We start from the raw sequence: 19,027 nt of genomic DNA, 5'->3' as shown, positions 1-19,027 counted from the left end.
TCTACTTATGTCCAAATTAGTATCTTTGACTATTCATTTATTTGTTTGGGGGGCCCTCTCCACCTTGCTGGGGGCCATCAGTCAGTACTTAACAGCTGGAAGTACTAAGGAAGCCACGTGACAAATACAGAGCCCTGTGCTTTTGGCATGTGCTTCAGCTTTGTACTACCTTCCCTAGGCTATATCTTTGACTTAAAAAAAAAATACACACATACACACATATGATTGAGGGTTATGCACACACCTGGTCTTCATGCTCACATATTTAGCTATGTTGCTCTCTGAGAATTATATTCAGTATATTCAGTTGGGATAGGCCTCACGCATGAAGATACCGGCAGAGGAACCCAGGTGTGTGTAATTCCATCAACGGCCAATATCCAGAGACTTAAAAGCAAGCTCCCAGAAGCTTGTAGCCTACTTCTCCCTCTGGGAGAAACTGGCAAGCTTCTGAGAGTTTCCTGCCCACATGGGACTGCCTTGCAAGCTTCCCATGGTGTATTCATATGCTAAATCCAGTAACAAACTGGATCCCATTCCCCTGACCCTGAAAGAGACTCCAGTGCGACATCATTGGGAGGGCCGAGTTGAGAGAGACTTCTAAGATCTCAGGGAAGGACGAATGGAGAGGTTACTGAGCCTGCTCAAGAAATCAACGATTAACAGGGATGTCGTGATTCGTGATATTCAGTTAAGGTGCTTGCACACTCAGCATGGTATTTATCAGGGTCTGCGTTCTTTCATTTTCATTGCTTGTATGTGTTTGCTGAGACTCATACTCCTAATTGAGGCACACATTTATGATTATGGTGTGCAAGTCTCTCTCAACTCGGCCCTCCCAATGATGTCGCACTGGAGTCTCTTTCAGGGTCAGGGGAATGGGATCCAGTTTGTTACTGGATTTAGCATATGAATACACCATGGGAAGCTTGCAAGGCAGTCCCATGTGGGCAGGAAACTCTCAGAAGCTTGCCAGTTTCTCCCAGAGGGAGAAGTAGGCTACAAGCTTCTGGGAGCTTGCTTTTAAGTCTCTGGATATTGGCCGTTGATGGAATTACACACACCTGGGTTCCTCTGCCGGTATCTTCATGCGTGAGGCCTATCCCAACTGAATATACTGAATATAATGTACCAAGTACACGCGAGGGTCACTGCAGCAACACCCAGTGAGCACCATAATCATAAATGTGTGCCTCAATTAGGAGTATGAGTCTCAGCAAACACATACAAGCAATGAAAATGAAAGAACGCAGACCCTGATATGGTTGTATGGTACTTGGTACATGTCACACTTCCTTCCAGGAGTCATGCACCTTTGTGGTTCTTACTCATACTCATATGTGATCAAAAATCACTTGCGGCACTAATAATTGCAGACAGCATTGCTGCCAAGGATTGCTATTGGCACATGTGAAATACCAGGGATTTGAACTAATGACCAGGTACGTAGAATGAAGGGCTCTGAAGTGCATTATTATGTTGGGTCATCTTTTAATTTTTTTTTTAATTTGGCAAGCTACACCTAGCTGTGTGAGGGCTTTCTCCTGACCTGCTTAGGGATCACTCCTGATTGGGTTCATGGAACCGGGGTTGCTGGTGGGTATTGACCAGGTTGGTAGCATGCAAAGTAAATGCCCTGCCCACCATACTCTCTTTGACCTTTTAAAAATGAAAGTAAAAAAGAATGGTAAAGACTTTCATTTGTTTCCACTGACTATTTTTTCAGGGGACACCACACTTGACAGTGCTGGGTGCCACTCCCAGCATTCAGGAGACCATGTAGTGCTAGGGATCAACCTCAGGAATGCAAAGTATGTGTTCTAGCCCTTTGAGCCATCTCCCCAGCCCATCACTGACATTTTAAAAACAACACTAAGAATTTGGATAGTTTTAAAAGGAAATGGGTGTGGGTCCTGCAGATTTGTTCAGTGATGGCTTAATCCTTGGTGCTGCCATCTGGGCCTGATGTTATCCTGGCAGCTCTGTAATTAATTTCTGGGGCCACAAGTGATTTTTGGCCATGCTGTAGTCAGATGAGTGTGATCTTTGGCACCTGGTCAGCACCTGTGTGACTACTACAGCAAGTCACAGTGAGCACTACAAACCAAACATGAACAAGCAATGAACATGTGCAAGCGTCATAGCCGTATTGCAACCTCAAGTCATCACAATTACAACTAATGAAGGAAACAAAGGGGAAAGTAATTTTTTAAATTAAAAGTAAATTGGAGTATAGCAAGCAAATTTGTAAATCTAGAATAGTCTTTTGTAATATAGTACTGATTACCTTAATTAAGACTTAGATGTAAGGAAAAACACGGACCAGGATGACTGGTCAGTGGTTGGAAGCTACCACAAATGTATGGGGTGCAGAGAACAGTTAGGGTAAAGAAGGGACCAGAATGACAATAGTAGTCAGGAATGATCACTCTGGACAAGAACTAAGTGTTGAAAGTAGGCAAAGGGATATACGTGATAACCATTCAGTATCTGTATTGCAAACCATAATGCCCAAAGGAAAGAGGTGGGTAGAGGGAGGGAGAGAGGGGGGGGGCAAGAGGGAGAGAAAGAAGAAGAGAATGGTGCCGGCCATAGACTCAGAGCGCGCAGGAGGGAGGGAAACCGGGGATGTTGGTGGTGGGAAATACACATTGGTGAAGGGACATGAGTGTTGGAACATATAGTTGAAATCCAATCAAGAACAACTTTGTAATTGTATCTTACTGTGATTCAATTAAAAAATAATTTAAAAAGATAAAAGGACTTAGAGGAAATCACCAAATGACTAGGTAGTTTCCAAACAATCAGACTCCTCCTAGATAGGATATTTGTTTTGTGCACTTAGAGATTCATATAACTCTTCCCAATAGTATAAAATTTTTAAATATAAAAATTATAATAAAGAAATAGAGCAAACGAACAAGCAAAACCTTAAGTTAAATTATGTAAGAGAACAGCTGACTGGTTACTAGAGGAGAGAACAGGGTTTGGCTACAGAATAGCTGTGTAAGGGATTCATTGTATGGTGATGGAAGGAAATTACACTTTTGCTGAAGTAGTTATGTAGTTAGTGGTTATGTGGAATGATGCATTATATATACAGATGTCAAATTAAAATGCTATACATCTGAGAGCTAATAGGCAGGGGTTAAGATGCTTGCCTTGTACTTCCAACTCAGGTTTGTTGCCCAGCATTGCATAGTGATCCCTGAACTCAGGTCCAAGAGTAAACCCTGAGTACCTCCTGGTATGGTTCAGTGCCCTCCTACTGCCAAATGAACATCATTTTTGCTTAGTTTTGGGGCCATACTTTGCTGTGCTCAGGGCTTATTCCTGGCTTATGTGATACCAAGCAGGGCTTATGTGATACCAAGGAATGAACCCGGGTGAGTGGTGTTTTAAGACAAGTGCCTTACCCCTGTCCTCTCCCTGAAGCTCTCTCAGGTTATTCAGGAAGATGGGGAATATCTGCCAATGGCAGATACTATCTGTGAATGTATATAACAGAAGCAAAGCAGTGCCTATATGGATGATGCTCAGTAATAGAATATGTGTTGGGTAGAAGAAGGGAATAAGATCGATGACATTTTGGTGTATTTGTAGTACAATTTCTACTTAAGATAACATCTGAATATTTTTAGCTAAAATATTAGCACTGCTAATGTATATATACAGATTTTATTTTTATGGTCAAAATGTTTATAATTTAAAATTGAGAAATGAGCATAGTATCTCTCTTCTCATGCAAGACTGGCTGCATAAGCCCTAGCAGACTGATTATTAATGACTTCCGGAGCTCTTTTCTGACCCACTCAGTGACTCACTAGGGGTGGTGATGGGAATCTGGGTTTAGTAAATCTCTGCAGTAGATTCTAATAGGCAGACTTAGGAACTTGTGTGACTGTTCTACAAATGCTAGTTCCTGATCCTAGAGCACTACCATCTCTTTTGTCCTGTTATGTGGAACTTTGATTAAAATTGTCTACAATTCTATTCACTCTTGGGAACAAAGAGACCAAGTTGGAGAGGATCTTAAACACATTAAAGAAGAAATGGTGAAGGAACAAAAAATTTTTGACTTTCAATAAGGAAGACTTGCATTAGTTGTCAAAATTTGCAAAGTAGATATGGATACAGAAATGAAGTTAGCTTTGGACCTAAGTAAGAGAAGGTTGTTTGACAATTGGATGGTTTGCTTTTGGGAAGTTGTAAATGCCTTAATCTTGGAAACACTGGCTTTGGGGGAGTTAGAGGGAATTGCCCCATCAACTGGAAGGTTGGCATAGGTGAAAGAGCTCTTAAGTACTAAGGTTATTTTTTCCCCTTTGTGATTCTTTTTTTTCACACAAGTATTATAATTTTCTGGGGTTTTTTTCTGCAATGAAAATAGGATTCATTAGTAAATTTTTTTCTGAAACAAGTATTATTTACTTCCCCCCTTCACCTCAAATTATGTTTTAAATGGTCTTCCCCCTCCCTTCCTAGAAGAAATATATTTCCGTACTCTTATTACTGTCATGAATCCACTTTCCATGTCTGAGGGATAATATGGGATATTTACTTTTTTGTTAAAATAAGCAATTTCATTTGTCACTGATACTCTGCATTTTAATTTTTAATAGTACCAGAAAAGTACTTTCTTTTGTTGTTATTTTTGAGCCATACCTGATTGTGTTCAGGGTTTACTCCTGGCTCTGTGCTCAGGGATCATTCCTGATGGAACTCAGGGAATCACCAAGAGTTCCAGGGATCCTGGGAACATCCAGGTTGGCTGCATGCAACGCAAAGACTAACTGCTGTACTATCTCTCCAGCCCTTAATATGATCTTTTTAACCAAAGGTCATTTGACATTATTTAGAAAATGGGTAATACTAATTAAATATCTCACAACAGAATTTCTGCTGTAGGAAGATGTAAATTTTATACTTCCAACTTGAAAGATACTATGTATGTGTACTTGTTCAGTGTCTCTTTTCCAAGTAGCCAAACTCTAAAATATACTAGCCTGCAGGATATCATACATGTGCTAAGAAAAGAATTTTTGATAGGAAGTCCTGGCATCTAGTTAAGATTATTGATTGTAAAATGGTTTAGCAATTTCGTATAACTCTTTAACCCAATATTAATAGAGTTTTATTTTTCACAGAAAAATTTTGAAAGACCTATCTTCTGAAGATACCCGGGGCAGAAAAGGAGACGGAGAAAACCCTGGAGTTTCTGCTGTCACTTCTATGTCTGTTCCAACTCCCATCTATCAGACTAGCACCGGACAGTACAGTATGTATATTGAGGGTTGACACACAGGACTAACCTTTCCATAGAAAGAAGTGGTATACAGAAAGGCTGTTACACATTGTCTTTTGGGGTAAGGGATTGAGCAACACCATGGTGGTGCTGGGGGATTGTTCCTGCTGGTGTTAGGATACACCATGTGCTGCCAGGAATTAGTCACATGCAAGGGAAGCACTTTCACCCCTATGTTTTCCAATTTGAATGAGATTACTAGAATATAACATTTTGAGTCAGGATAATGCAAAGTACTTTTCCATTATTATCTCATTTACTCTTTCAACAGTTTTGAGAAGTGAGAACTTACCCAGTTATGGCAGAACTAAGGCTTTAAGGGTTAATGTCCTTAAGATCAGAATGTTTATAAATGATGGAACTAGAATTCCATTTTAAATTTGTAGAAGTCTAGAGTACAATTTTACCATATTGTCTCTTACAGCTTTAGAGCCTTAATGCCAGTAGAAAGCATTTGGATTAGTTACATAATAAAAGATTACACTCTGAAGAAGATTGTATTATGATTTTCAAATGATTATAATTAATTTACAGTGTAGTATATCACATACCAGTCAAAATAATCGGAAACTAATCAATTTGAATAAACTGCTGTATGTAAAAATATTGTTACAAAGATCAAATGTCAGTCTTGCTTTTTTTTTTTTCGTTTTTTTGTTTTTTGTTTTTGGGTCACACCTGGCCATGCACAGGGGTTACTCCTGGCTTTGCACTCAGGAATTACTCCTGGCAGTGCTCCGGGGGACCATATGGGATGCTGGGAATCGAACCCGGGTCGGCCGCGTGCAAGGCAAATGCCCTACCTGCTGTGCTATCACTCCAGCCCCCAATCTTGCTTTTTAAGAGGAGAGCTTTCAGTTAGAGGAAACAGACTGATGACAAAATGCCTACCATATACAGAAATGTAGATATCTGTATCTAATATTAAGCACTTACTTTGCTTGTGTTAAGACTTGCAGGGTGGAAAGAGGTTTCCCTGGCAGTTCTGGGGGCCACACCAGCATAGCCAGAGTTACTTGGGTGACCATATAGTGCTGGGGAATGGACCTGGGACCCTCTGCACAAAGGCAGTGTGTTCCTACCCTTTGAGCTGCTCCCTGACCCTCAGCACTTTATTTTTTTTGCTAGTTTGTTTGTTTTGAGGCCACACCAGGCAGTGCTCAGGGACTACTCCTGCGGGCTCAGGGGACAGTATGGGATGAACCCAGGTCGGCTGCATGCAAAGCAAGTGCCCTGCCTCCTATACTGTCGCTCCAGCCCCACTTCATTGATGTATCTCTAGTTTCATATGTAATTATTGTGCATTAGTATATTTCCTTTTTAGAATTTTCCTGGCTATTTAAAATTTTTGTTTTATTTACATATAGTACAATTGACCCTTTTTTGCCATATAAGTCTTTAGTTTTGACAGATGCCTGGAACTCTGTTAACTCTCACCACCATGACAGTTTCATAACCTCAAGAAATTAACTTGTGCTTTCCATTTGTACTTAATTTTTCCCTCCATTTTTAATCTCTGTTCTTCAAATTTAATTGGCTCTTGCCACAAAGTAAGTCTGACCTACCCACTTCCCACCATCCTGTCTTTATCACCACCTTGGTGTGCCCTCTTTTATGGGCCATATCCAGCTGTTCTCAGGTCTTATTCCCTGCTCTGTGCTCAGGCATGATCTGTGGCAGTGTTTAGAGTAAATGGGGTGCCAGGGATCAAATCTGGGTTGGCTCTATGTAGGCTGCTATATTACTGCTCTGGCCCCAGTTTACACTCTTGTGGTGGGCATTCAGTTATTCATCTTGCTTTCATTCTTACTTCCAAAGTCTCCGTTGTGACAAAGAAATTTATTTAAAATACCAGTTGAATCACACCATGCCTGCTCAGAGTAGTTCTATGATTTTCCATTGAACTTCAAAATTATGTTCAATGTCTGCCTTTGTCTGCCTCTGTGTTACCCTCTTTTGCCACTTGATGGTGCTCTCACCACACACTTTCTTGCTTTTTTCTCAACCACATGAATCTTTTTCTACTTAAGAATCTCTGTAATTGTCACATACTGCACCTCCTCCTCCCCCACACCACTTTATTGCTGAGGTCCAGGTTCTCACTTAGTTTACAGTTGTACTCTTTTTATGTATGTTCTCAAAGACAGCACTTTGAAAGATACACTGCCCTACCCTTTGGTATTTTTTAGGTTTTTTGTTTTTGCTTTTTGGGTCACACCTGACAATGCTCAGGGGTTACTCCTGGCTATGCACTCAGGAATTACCCCTGGTGGTGCTCGGGTGGCCATATGGGCTACCAGGGACCCAACCCGGGTTGGCCACATGCAAGGCAAATGCCCTAACTGCTGTACTATCACTCCGGCCCCTTTTTTAGTATATTTTTTACTTTTCTTTTTTTTTGGGGGGGGGGCACACCCAGCAGTGCTTTGGGGCCCATACAATAACTGGGACCAAACTTGGGCCTCCCTCATTCAAAGCAAGAGCTTGGAGCCATCTCTCTGGCTCTTTCTTTACTTTCTTATATTTTAATAGCATTTATGTGTATTTATAAGTTACATTAATATAGTTACAGATTTTGTGAAAGTATAATGTTTATTTATGATCTGATCTCAGAATTGTTAAATTCCAAAACCAAGAACTTTTTTGCTTTTGGTTATGTCTTTGCCCTTAAGGGTCTGGCACAAAGTAGGCCTTTCAGGAAAAAATTTATGGGTAAATAATTTAAAGACTATGTATATATTATTTAAATATATATATATGTGTGTATGTGTGTGTATATATATATATTGAGGTTGAGGATGTAACTGAAGTGGTGGAGTGCGTGCCTAGAATGTGTGAGGTTCTGGGTTGCACCCATCACAGTGTGTGCCCACATCAATTAAACAAAACAAAACGGATTACCTCTGTGAGATTATATCAGTTCTTGGTAATAGTGTTTCAGGGAAGGAAATGTGGGAGGAGACTGTAGAGAGGTTCATTTTTCATTTTAAATGTAGTTGTTGGAGAGATAGTATAGCATTTGTCTTACATGTTTCTGACCGGGTTTGATCCCTGTGCCCCTTATAGTCCCCCAAGACCTGCTGGGGTGATTCCTGAACACAGAGCCAGGGTGTACACCCACTCCCCAAAAAAGCTTTTAAAAAGTGAATTAAGTATAGGGAACAGAGCTATAGTACAGTGGGTAGGGTTCTTACTTTTCATGCTGCTAACCTTTCACTTGCCTTACATGCAGTTCTCAGCACCCTGGAAGTGATCCCTGAGCTGTTGTGGGCCTCCCACCCCGTATCCCTCTCAGGGTAAAAAAAAGGAAACTATCCAAAACCTGTTTTAGTAGTGTTTGTTTTTATCATACCTTTGCAATTAGTGTATTATATAGACTTAAAATAGCTATGTTCTCTCTTTGGTTAAAGTTGCCATTGCCCCAAATGGAGCCTTACAGCTGGCCAGTCCAGGCACAGATGGAGTTCAAGGACTTCAAACATTAACCATGACAAATTCAGGCAGTACTCAACAAGGTACAACAATTCTGCAGTATGCACAGACCTCTGATGGACAGCAAATACTTGTGCCCAGCAACCAGGTGGTTGTACAGAGTAAGTATGCTCACATGTGTATGGAAAGCATCCCAACGTACTGTGAAAGACTCTTAATGGACTTACTCTTTTGACCACACAGCTGCATCAGGAGATATGCAGACATACCAGATCCGTACTGCACCTTCAACTACTTCACTGCCACAGACTGTAGTGATGACATCTCCTGTGACTCTTACATCTCAGACAACTAAGACAGATGACCCCCAATTGAAAAGGGAGATAAGGTTGATGAAAAACAGGTAGGTGGAATAACTATGCTGCCAGAATGGATGTTTTTGAAAAACTCAAAAGTCTAATCAGATGTCAATTGGCACTGTATGTTAGAAATAAGGAGAGAAGGGGGTTGTTGTTTTTTTTATATTTTTGGGTCACACCCAGTAATGCACAGGGGTTACTCGTGGTTCATGCACTCAGGAATTACTGCTGGCAGTCCTCGGGGGACCATATGGGATGCTGGGAATCGAACCCGGGTCAGCCGCGTGCAAGGCAAACACCCTACCTGCTCTGCTATCACTCCAGCCCCAGGAGAGAAGTTTTTATCAGTTTCATTTTATTGAACGTTAGATGTGTCTAGTTATAGCAAGAGGAGGAAAGAGTGGATTCTGCATAATACCTAATGTATTTATATACTGACACAGAAATGCTCTTAAAATGTTTTCAATGATGAAGAAACAGCAATGATTTAATCCCTCCAAATACTTTTATTTTCAACTTTATACTATATATGCAGCAGGCATGAAAAATTTGTATAGAAAAAGAATATGATAGGTCACCAGAATGTATTCAAGGAAAAAATAATAAAGTTTATTAGGAACAACAACAAAAAATAAACTACCACAGCACAACAGATTTTTAAGGAATACAGGATCAAGAGAAATAATATAGTGGTAAGACACTTGTCTTATATATGGCCGAATCCTGGCATCACATAAGTCTCCCTGAGCGCTGTCACCAAGAGGGACAAGAGGGATAAGATGGTTTTCTAAAGATTAATAAAAATTTCCATAAAAGAACCAAATAGTTATATTTAATTATTTTAAGATAAAATGTTTCTTTACAGAAACAGACAAGCATCATTATAAATGAACTTGGTAATAAAGCAAGGCACATTTGTTGTTTTGGAGTTTTTAACAAGTATAGTAAGATCACTGTATCACTGTCATCCCTCTGTTCATTCATTTATTTGAGCGGATGCCAGTAACATCTCTATTCGTCCCCGCCCTGAGATTTTAGCAGCCTCTTCTTACTCGTTTTCCCCAATGATTGAAGGCTCTTTTTAGGGCATATAATAGTAAGATAAGGAAATAAAATTGTAAATACTAGAAAGTTAATACTTCTTTGCTGATACAGTTGTGTACCTAGATAACTCGAGACTTGTTGAAAAGTACCAGAACAAGACTTGTCAGACAGTATGACCTCAGCTGTGTAATGTTTTTTAAAACTTAATGAAAATTTAAAACCATTCTTTCAGCTGAGCGTGGTGATGGATGGGTAACGTCCTTGGGGGCAATGGTGGGGGGAAATAGACACTCTTGTGCTGGGTATGGTGTTGGGATAATCTGTGCATGAAAATGCCGTGTGTTATGAGGCAAATCATGGTACCTCAATAAAAATGAGAAGCAAAAGCTGTTCTTTCAGATGATTGAATGAACCAGCAGGAAAGTAACAGAAATTTCTCTATGTTAGGAAAGGACCAGGAGCATAAGGCCATTCTGGAGAGAAATTCAAATCTTTGTGATCATTTAATTTAGCTTTAATATGCTGAGCACTGCACAGGCTGGAAAAATGGATCAGAATTATCTTTTATAGGGCCAGATAGTACAGTGCTTATCGTTTGCCTTGCAAGCAGCCGACTCTTAGTCAAGTCCTAGCACCATCAGGAGTGATCCCTGGGCACAGACCCAGCAAGAAGCCTTGAGCACTGCTGGGTGTGATCCCAAAACAAAAAATAGTTTCCAGAGTTAGTCTTTATAGAATTAGATCCAAGAAGTGCTGCACCTATAACTTAAGAACTGTTGTTTTAGGGGCCTGAGAGATAGTACAGCAGGTAGGGCGCTTGCCATCCTTGCGCACAGCCAGCCAGGTTTGAGCCTTGGTATTCCATGTGGTCCCCTGAACCTGCCAGGAGTGATTCCTGAGTGCAAAGCCAGGAGTATTCCCTCAGCAATGAATGCCAGGTGTTGCCCAAAAACAAAAACCAAAAAGTACTGTCGCTTTAGGGGCCAGAGGAACAGTACAAAGGCTAAGGTGCTTACCTTGCATGGGCCACAAACCTTGTTCAAGGACCACATGTAATTCCCTCCTGGTGCTTTACCAGGAGTTGCCCTTGAGCACTGCCGGGAGTGTTGTTGACACCCTGTCCGTCTGCTTCTCCTCCGCCCAGCCCCCCAACCCCCGCCACCCCTAACAAAATAGTTGTATGATGTCAAGCATTTATGGAATTTTCACCAAATAATTTTAGGTACTACTATTTCAGTTTTTTGAGATTAGTATAAGAATTAGAAAAAATACTTGCCCAAGATTATACTGATTTCAGAGTACAGAGCCTTAGATTATACTACATTGTCTTTTGGGGGCAAGAGTTTCTAGAAAAAGCAAGCTGGAAAGAGTATAATGAAGTTTCGGTTATCTAATAGAAAAAGGGAATAATACATATTTTCTATGTTTAGAGTATAATCACTGAAAATCAGGAAAGATTAGTAAATTGTAAACGATAAAAAATGGAAGAATTGAAAATAAAATATATTTGCAAAATAAAACTGTAATTACTACCAAAAATACACTCATCTGCTTAGAATATCCAGGAGAATCAACTCCAGACTATTTCAAAGTCTGAAAAAGAATCTTTAACATTGTACCAGAAACCCTGGCCAGGTAGTAAAACAAGAAAAAGGAGGAGATTGGGCCACAGGATAAAAGACAAGGATTTAAATGAAAGATGTAAAACTTTAAAAAATTATTCTTTTTATAAAAAAATAAATGAATTTAAAGAAGAAAATATTTTTAAATTTGCTAGATATAAAATTAGTTTTCAAAATTTTTAAGGAAATTGTATTTCTTTACAGGAACAATAAATTTTGGTAATTATTATAAAAAAGATAATATCTATATTAACAGATACCTGAAGAAAAATGTCTAGCAAAAGATTCCAGGATATTTTATGAAAAATATTTAAAATGTAAAAGACATGGAAACATTTACTATGTCCATAAAAAATGGAAACTCAGTATTATAAAGATGATTATTTTTCCCCCAATTAATCCATAGATTCAATGCAGTTCCATACAAAACTCAAACAGGTTGTTTGACAAACCTGACAAGTTGATTCTAATATTTATAGAAGAGTAGAGGGCCAAGAACAGCCAAAACATTCCAGACAAGAATAAGGTGAGGAGATACTGTTTTATTTAAAGTTGTGGTTATTGAAAGTGTGATAAATGGCATTAAGGTAAATAATATGACCAATGAAATAGTATTCAAGAGCTCAGAAACTGATTCATGAACACAGGAAACTGTGATACAACAGTTGAGATTACTTGGGGGGACTTAAAGAGCTCTTTAGTCAACATGTACTAGAATAAGTTTATGTGTATATGAAAAATATAGTGGATTTCTTCTTTATGCAGAAAAATTATCCCAGGTGAATTCAAAATATAAATGTAAATAGGAAGTTATCAACTTTCAGGTAAAAATGTGAAATCTAATACTTGTAGGTGTGGGGAAAGATTCTTTAAATACAAAAATAGCATATATACAAACACTTAAGAGAAAAGATTAATATATTAAAAAATAGCAAAGTGAAGATATAAACTTTAAATGTAATATAAGGTATTTGTAACAAACCTAGCTATTAAAAAATTGTTTAAAGGAAGTAAATATCTTTTGTTTTCATTTTTGTCTTGGGCCACTTCTGGTGGTGCTGGGGTTCCTCTGTTACTTTGCTCTGAGAGGTGTTCAGGGAACCTTGCCGGGGGTCAGACTCAGGGCTTCTGCGTGCAAAGCATGCACTCCAGGTTTTTGAGCTTTCTCCTAGTCCTGAATCTTTTTTAAGAATTTACATTTTAAATTAGTGAATATAACTGCAGGGGAAATATCAGAGAATTAGTACAATATACAGGTATTTTTCAGAAAACATGTGGTTGATAATCATTTAAAACAGTTCCCGTCCATATCAGCATTAACAAAATGGAAATTAATACCACTAATAGATAACCATTTACCCAACTTGGAAAAATCTCAAAAGTCTAAACAGGAGTCAGCGAAAGTCTGAACCAAAGAAACACTTTATATAATGTTTTTGAGAATGTAAATTGGAATTGGCTTTATCGTGTATTTAAGTTTACTTAGATAAATTTTTTCAATTATAATCTGTATGTAATTGTATATATGAGAGAGACTTTGTAGAAAGTATCACTAAAAAAGTTCGTATCTGAGTGGATAGGGCAATTGCCTTGCATGTGATTGACCTAGGTTCGATCCTCACTGAGGTCCTCTAGGAGTGATCCCTGAACAGATCCCTAAACAGAGCCAGGTGTAACCCCTGAGTACCACCACATGTGGCCCCAAACAAAAAGTATTCATAGTAAAATTGAGGAAACAACCTACATCTCCATCAGTAACAGTGATATATAAATTATGGTTGTATTTATATAATAATAATGTTCACTTATACTGATTTGAGTGAATGAGTTTATAGATTTAAAGAATTTCATATTCAACATAAATATTGCTAAAGTTGAATTAAAAAGCAAGTTAAAACAGAATCAAAGTATAATATTTTATAATTTTTTTAAATAAGCAAACTAAGTTACATAAATAATTTAGGAGCAAACACATATGCACTAAAACTTTGAAAATAACTGAATGATTCAACTAGTAATTGTTTTTGGGAAAGAGATGAGGATGTGGAATGAGTGAATGACAGTGGTGCTTCAGATGTGTGTATTTTCTCCCTTTAAGCAGGGTATTGAGCTTACACATGACATTATTATTATGCTTCATAATTTTCACTTCTATACAACCTATAATCTTTGTGTGTGTACTACTTACTAGAAAAATTTTTGTGTGCGGGACTTTTGGGGGCAACATCTGGTAATGCTCAGAGCTCCTGGCTCTGTACTCAGGGATCACTCTGGGGAACCATATGGGGTGCTGGAGATTGAATATAAAAATATAAAATACTGGAGGGGAAAGAGAAAATACACATATAAAATACTATGTTTTATTAGATGGAAAAGTTAAAATGTCAGTTCTTCCCCAAATATAATATAAACTTAATGGGGTCCAATGTAGAATTTATAAATCTTTATGGTATTTCACAAAAATACACGGAAGAGATAAGTATCTATGAGTGGTGAAGAACAGAAAGGCGCTGAAACATAACTCTAAAAGCCCATGTGTGATAATAAAGCTTGATGCCAGCCAAGGGACTGATAGTATTAACAAATAAGATGGAGAGTCTGTATACAGTTTCTGTGCCAGGTAAGTATGTTTGTAAAGGATGACCATTTAATACATGAATCTGACACAGCTCCACATCTAGAAAAAAAAAATTAAATTCAGGGAAATGACTTAAAGGGTTGGAGCACATGCTTTGTGCGCAGGAGACCTAGGTTCACTTCCACATGGTCTCCTATACACAGCTGGAGATCTAAGTACAGACTTCAAAGCTGGGGGGCCCTCTCCTACCCCACCCCAGCCCCCATCCCCAGTTAATTAAAATAAAATTTTATGCCTTGTACAGATAACTAGGTGTATTTAAGACATAATTCTTAGGAGAGGAGAGGAGGTAAAGGGGGAATCAAGAGAAAGTATGTATGTGGCATAAGAAAAAATACGAGTAGTCTGGGGTCAGTGGACAGGGCTCTTGCCTTGCATGTGGCTGACCCGAGTTTGATACTCAGCACTCCATAAAGTTACCCAAACATCACCAGGATTGATCCCTGTGCAAAGAGCCAGGAGTAGGCCCTGAGCACTGCTGGACGTAGCAAAAAAACAAACAAACAAACAAACAAAAAACACCCATGTATAGATACAGATATATATACATCTCAGTCAAATGAAAGATTAGGAAGAAGGTTACAGATGAGAATTAATGTATAATGCTGAAAGACTTCTTAGGTTATTTGTCTTTCTGATGACTTCTAATTATAAATGGGCAAAATGTATGAATGGAAATGTATGAATGACAAAGGCAGCTTACATGAAATCCAAAGGACCAGTTAGACTTTCCCCAAAAGATACTCAGTTTCACTAGTGGTTAGGGGAATTAAAATAACCAAAAAAAAAAAAAAATTCCACATTCATTCAGTAACATATGAGTAGGCGCTGGAGACATAGTGTATAGTGGATTTGCAGCCAAATCCCTGGCACTACATAGTGTCCCCCTGAGTAAGGAAGTGAATCCTGACCACATAGCCAGAGTATAGCCAGGTGTGGCCCAAACCTACCTCCTTCCCTCAAAATCAAACCATTTGTAAGTAAAAGCAATTTGTAAATAATATCAATTAAACATGGTATACTCAATACTTTTAACTTCTCTATATAAAATTTGTATGTGACTTAATTATATGTTTCCTAAGAGTACATGTAGAAATTGAGTTTTAAGCACTGTTTTTAAACTCAAAAAAACAAAAATTAATTTAAAAATTAACAAAAGTTAGCCAGAAGAATTAAAACTTTCGCTCTTTGTATTTACCAAAAGAAATGGCACATATGCCCACAAAGAGACTGGCATAAGAATACGTTTTTGCAATGAAAACTAGAAGCCCAAGAGTAGATAAACAAATTGTGATTCTATTCATACAGTGGAATACACCTAGCAGTAGAAAGGACAAGCCATCTTGTGTTAACGTGGATGAACCCCGAAAATATACTTAATGAAAAAAGACCAGACATAGGCGTACGTACTGTACAGTGCTGTCACAGTTCTTGAATGAGAAAAAATGTCTATAGTGATTAGCAGTCAGGACAGTAGTTGAATGGTAGAGGATTCATCAGGAGCAGACAGTATAGCATTCTCTGGGGCAGCAAAAATGTGTGACTTGATAGGGAAGTGGGTTATACTGGTATAAGCATTTTCCAAAACTGATTGAATTGTGTACTTAATCTCTTGTTTATAGATGATACCTTATGTGTATACAATTTATTATAGATGACAGATAATTCCTTTTTAATGAGAAATGATGACCAGGGAAAATAACAAATGCATTTATTAGAGAACTTGAACCTTTTTCTTGGTTTTTGATTCATTTTCAATGCTTATATTTAGGGAAGCTGCTCGAGAATGTCGCAGAAAGAAGAAAGAATATGTGAAATGCCTGGAAAATAGAGTTGCAGTCCTGGAAAATCAAAATAAAACTCTAATAGAAGAGTTAAAAACTTTGAAGGATCTTTATTCCCATAAAAGTGTTTGATTCTTAGAAAGAAAATACTCATGGACTTGCCTAAAAATTAGATGAATTTCCTTTATTTTTAGTGGAGTTTTATAAATTAAAAGGTCAGAAATGAAGCTTTTACTATAGGCTTTTTCAACTCAAAGATAAATATGTTATGCAAGCGATCTGGTGGCAGAGGATAAAGTGGAACATGATCTCGCAGCAGTAGCTGGCACAACTGGAACCGGTAAAAAGTAAATTTGTTCAAGAAGCAGGAAACGAATTTTCAGCAATTTCAATTTTCTAAATACCAGCAGTGGTCAGTAACCCAACATTGGCAGGTAGAGTGAAATCTGGTAAATTGAATTTTTTAAAAATCAGTTTACCCTATAGTTTTGCATTTCTTACTGTTTCCTAAAATTTGCCCTTTTCAATTGTGTATTCCTGCCAATAAATTCTAAATTACAAATATAAAAGAAAAGCTAATACATACTAGATATATAAATTATGTGTTCTGATTGTTTTATTGTCAGGTGTTTTAAATGGTTTTTTAAAAGTTTATGGAACTTAGGTTGTTGAGCCCTGGTTAACTGTTTTTGAGACTTTGTCCTAAGAGGCATCTGAGGTACATGAAACAGTGTGGAGTTTTATAACTTTATTTTTTTTTTTATCAGAATGAAATGAGAACTGTTTAAAAGTTTACTTTTAAATAGTTTGGTTTTTCGCTTATCTCTACAAATATGTAATAAATTGTTTTTTGATTCTATATTCTGTCTACAGTTGAATATACCTTATTCTGTTGTGCTTTAATAGGATGGAATGTTTACAGGCCCTTGAGATGATATTAGAGTATTTTTTAAAAACTGAAGATATACCAAAGTTTTCCAAGAGGATATTATAATCAATTTAAGGTTTTATCAGATTCTAAAATAGCAGTTATTAAGGCAATTTTATGTTAGAGACTATTTTGTAAAGTAGTGAATGGTACATTTATAAGAAAAGCAACTGCCAATATATTTTTATAGCTAATCTTTACAAATTCTAATGTTGAGTTTTTAAATGATTATTTTAAATGTTTATATAGTTTTAGTAAAAATATTTTGCATCTCAAAGTATGATTTTTATATTATGGGAAGTAAAGTTTCTTGATTGGCTAATATTTGAATTGTAAGTTTTATATGCAACTTATCCAAAGTTCAAAACTGCTATCAGTACACCAGTGTTTAACTTCTGTATTCCATATGACATACATTTTGAAACTGTACTGCATAACTATTGTGCACTTCTTACACAATATGTATCATATTGTCTATGAAATTAAAAAACATTTGATAAAGTTGTTTGCTGAATGTAAAATATATTGCTTAATATATGGATAACAAATTTCCTGATGATCATTCTGTTAATTATAATTGCAGTTTGACTAGCAGTTTTTTCCTTTCTTTTCTTGTTTTTTTGTTTTTTGTGCCTCACTTAGCAATGCTCAGGGCTTACTCCTGACTCTGTTCTCAGGGATCACTCGGGCAGGCTTCAGAAATTGTATGCGATGCCAGGAATTCTATCTGGGTTGACTGCATGCAAGGCAAACGCCCTGCCTGCTGTATTGTCACACTGGCCCCTCTTTTCTTTTTGTTTGTTGTTCGGTGACTGGTGGTCACACACACTTGGTGGTGGTGTTTACACACTTGAGTCCTGGTGTTTGACATATGCCCAATTGAACACATAGCCTAATTAGCCTTAGGTTTGCAAGGCAGGCACTTTTGCCCTGGAGATATTTCTGCCCCCCCCCCCCCAATTCTAGTTTTAAAGAACAGATAAATTTGTATTTCTAGGATGAGGACTGTTACTCAGTGGTAAATCTCATGTCTTACGTGTAGAAGCCCAGCGTGTCATTCCCAGCACTCCTCCCCCTCCTCCCGGGGTGGGGGTGGGGGAAAGGATTCTGGTCCATACAACATATTAGTTTTAGAGGAATATATTTATAAGTTTGATTCAATCAGAATAATGATAACTGTAGTTTTTATTCTGTGAGTTTTTGGTACATGGATAAGGAGCCTGTTGGGAAATCCTGATTCACTTGATAAGTTTATGAGTAACCCTAATGAAAAAATACTTTTAGAAGGATTGTTTAAAATGGAATCCCATTCCCTGTTCTTTTACTATAAGAACCTCTATGAGTCCACCATCTTCCAACCTGCAGTCTTGTTGCTAATAAAGATCTTTATCAACCTATAAAAATAGTGAATCAAATAGAGCTCCAGGAGAAAGGAGACAGCTCAGGGGGTCGGATGAAGCTGTTGTTGCTATATGTCCCACTCCCAGCACTGCGGGGCCAAGCATTGAACTGTCAAGTCCATACAGCCAGGCCAAGTATCACCAGGAGTGAGTCCCAACCCTCTCGAGTACTACTTGGGAGGTCTTTACCCCAGAAGATAAAAGATGAAATAGAATGTCTCTGACAGTGGCAATTTTGGAAGGAACTCTGATCACCAATAGTATTTTATCACTAAAGCCATACACTCAAACAGGCAGCTCATTTCATCTGAAGGGTATGAGAAAGTAATAGGTTATTTATGTTACTTTATAACAAGAAATAACATAACGGGTAGATATTAAACCTTAGCTATAGTAATAGAAACAGTTTATAGCTCACAGAGCCCCAGTAGCCTGACTCCCTGTGCCTTTGTTTTGTAGTGGCTGTTCTTGAGAGGACACATCTGGTGTAGTGGCTACCCATCAGGTTGCAGTGT

General features: G+C 38.0%; 1 protein-coding gene across 1 annotated transcript in view; it reads left to right on the top strand.

Annotated features, from left to right (window-relative positions):
• Positions 1–17,706, top strand: part of ATF1 (activating transcription factor 1) — a 73,441-nt gene extending 55,735 nt beyond the window's left edge. The window contains exons 4-7 of the mRNA XM_055128598.1: positions 5,148–5,278; positions 8,716–8,898; positions 8,981–9,140; positions 16,172–17,706. Coding sequence (XP_054984573.1) covers positions 5,148–5,278; positions 8,716–8,898; positions 8,981–9,140; positions 16,172–16,316 — 619 coding nt within the window. The 3' untranslated portion in view covers positions 16,317–17,706. The remainder of the gene's footprint in view (positions 1–5,147; positions 5,279–8,715; positions 8,899–8,980; positions 9,141–16,171) is intronic.
• Positions 17,707–19,027: the final 1,321 nt, after the last annotated feature.

The sequence above is a fragment of the Sorex araneus genome, chromosome 2 (assembly GCF_027595985.1).
Source record: "Sorex araneus isolate mSorAra2 chromosome 2, mSorAra2.pri, whole genome shotgun sequence".
NCBI classification, from domain to species: domain Eukaryota; kingdom Metazoa; phylum Chordata; class Mammalia; order Eulipotyphla; family Soricidae; genus Sorex; species Sorex araneus.
This window is presented reverse-complemented; position numbering and strand designations above follow the sequence as displayed.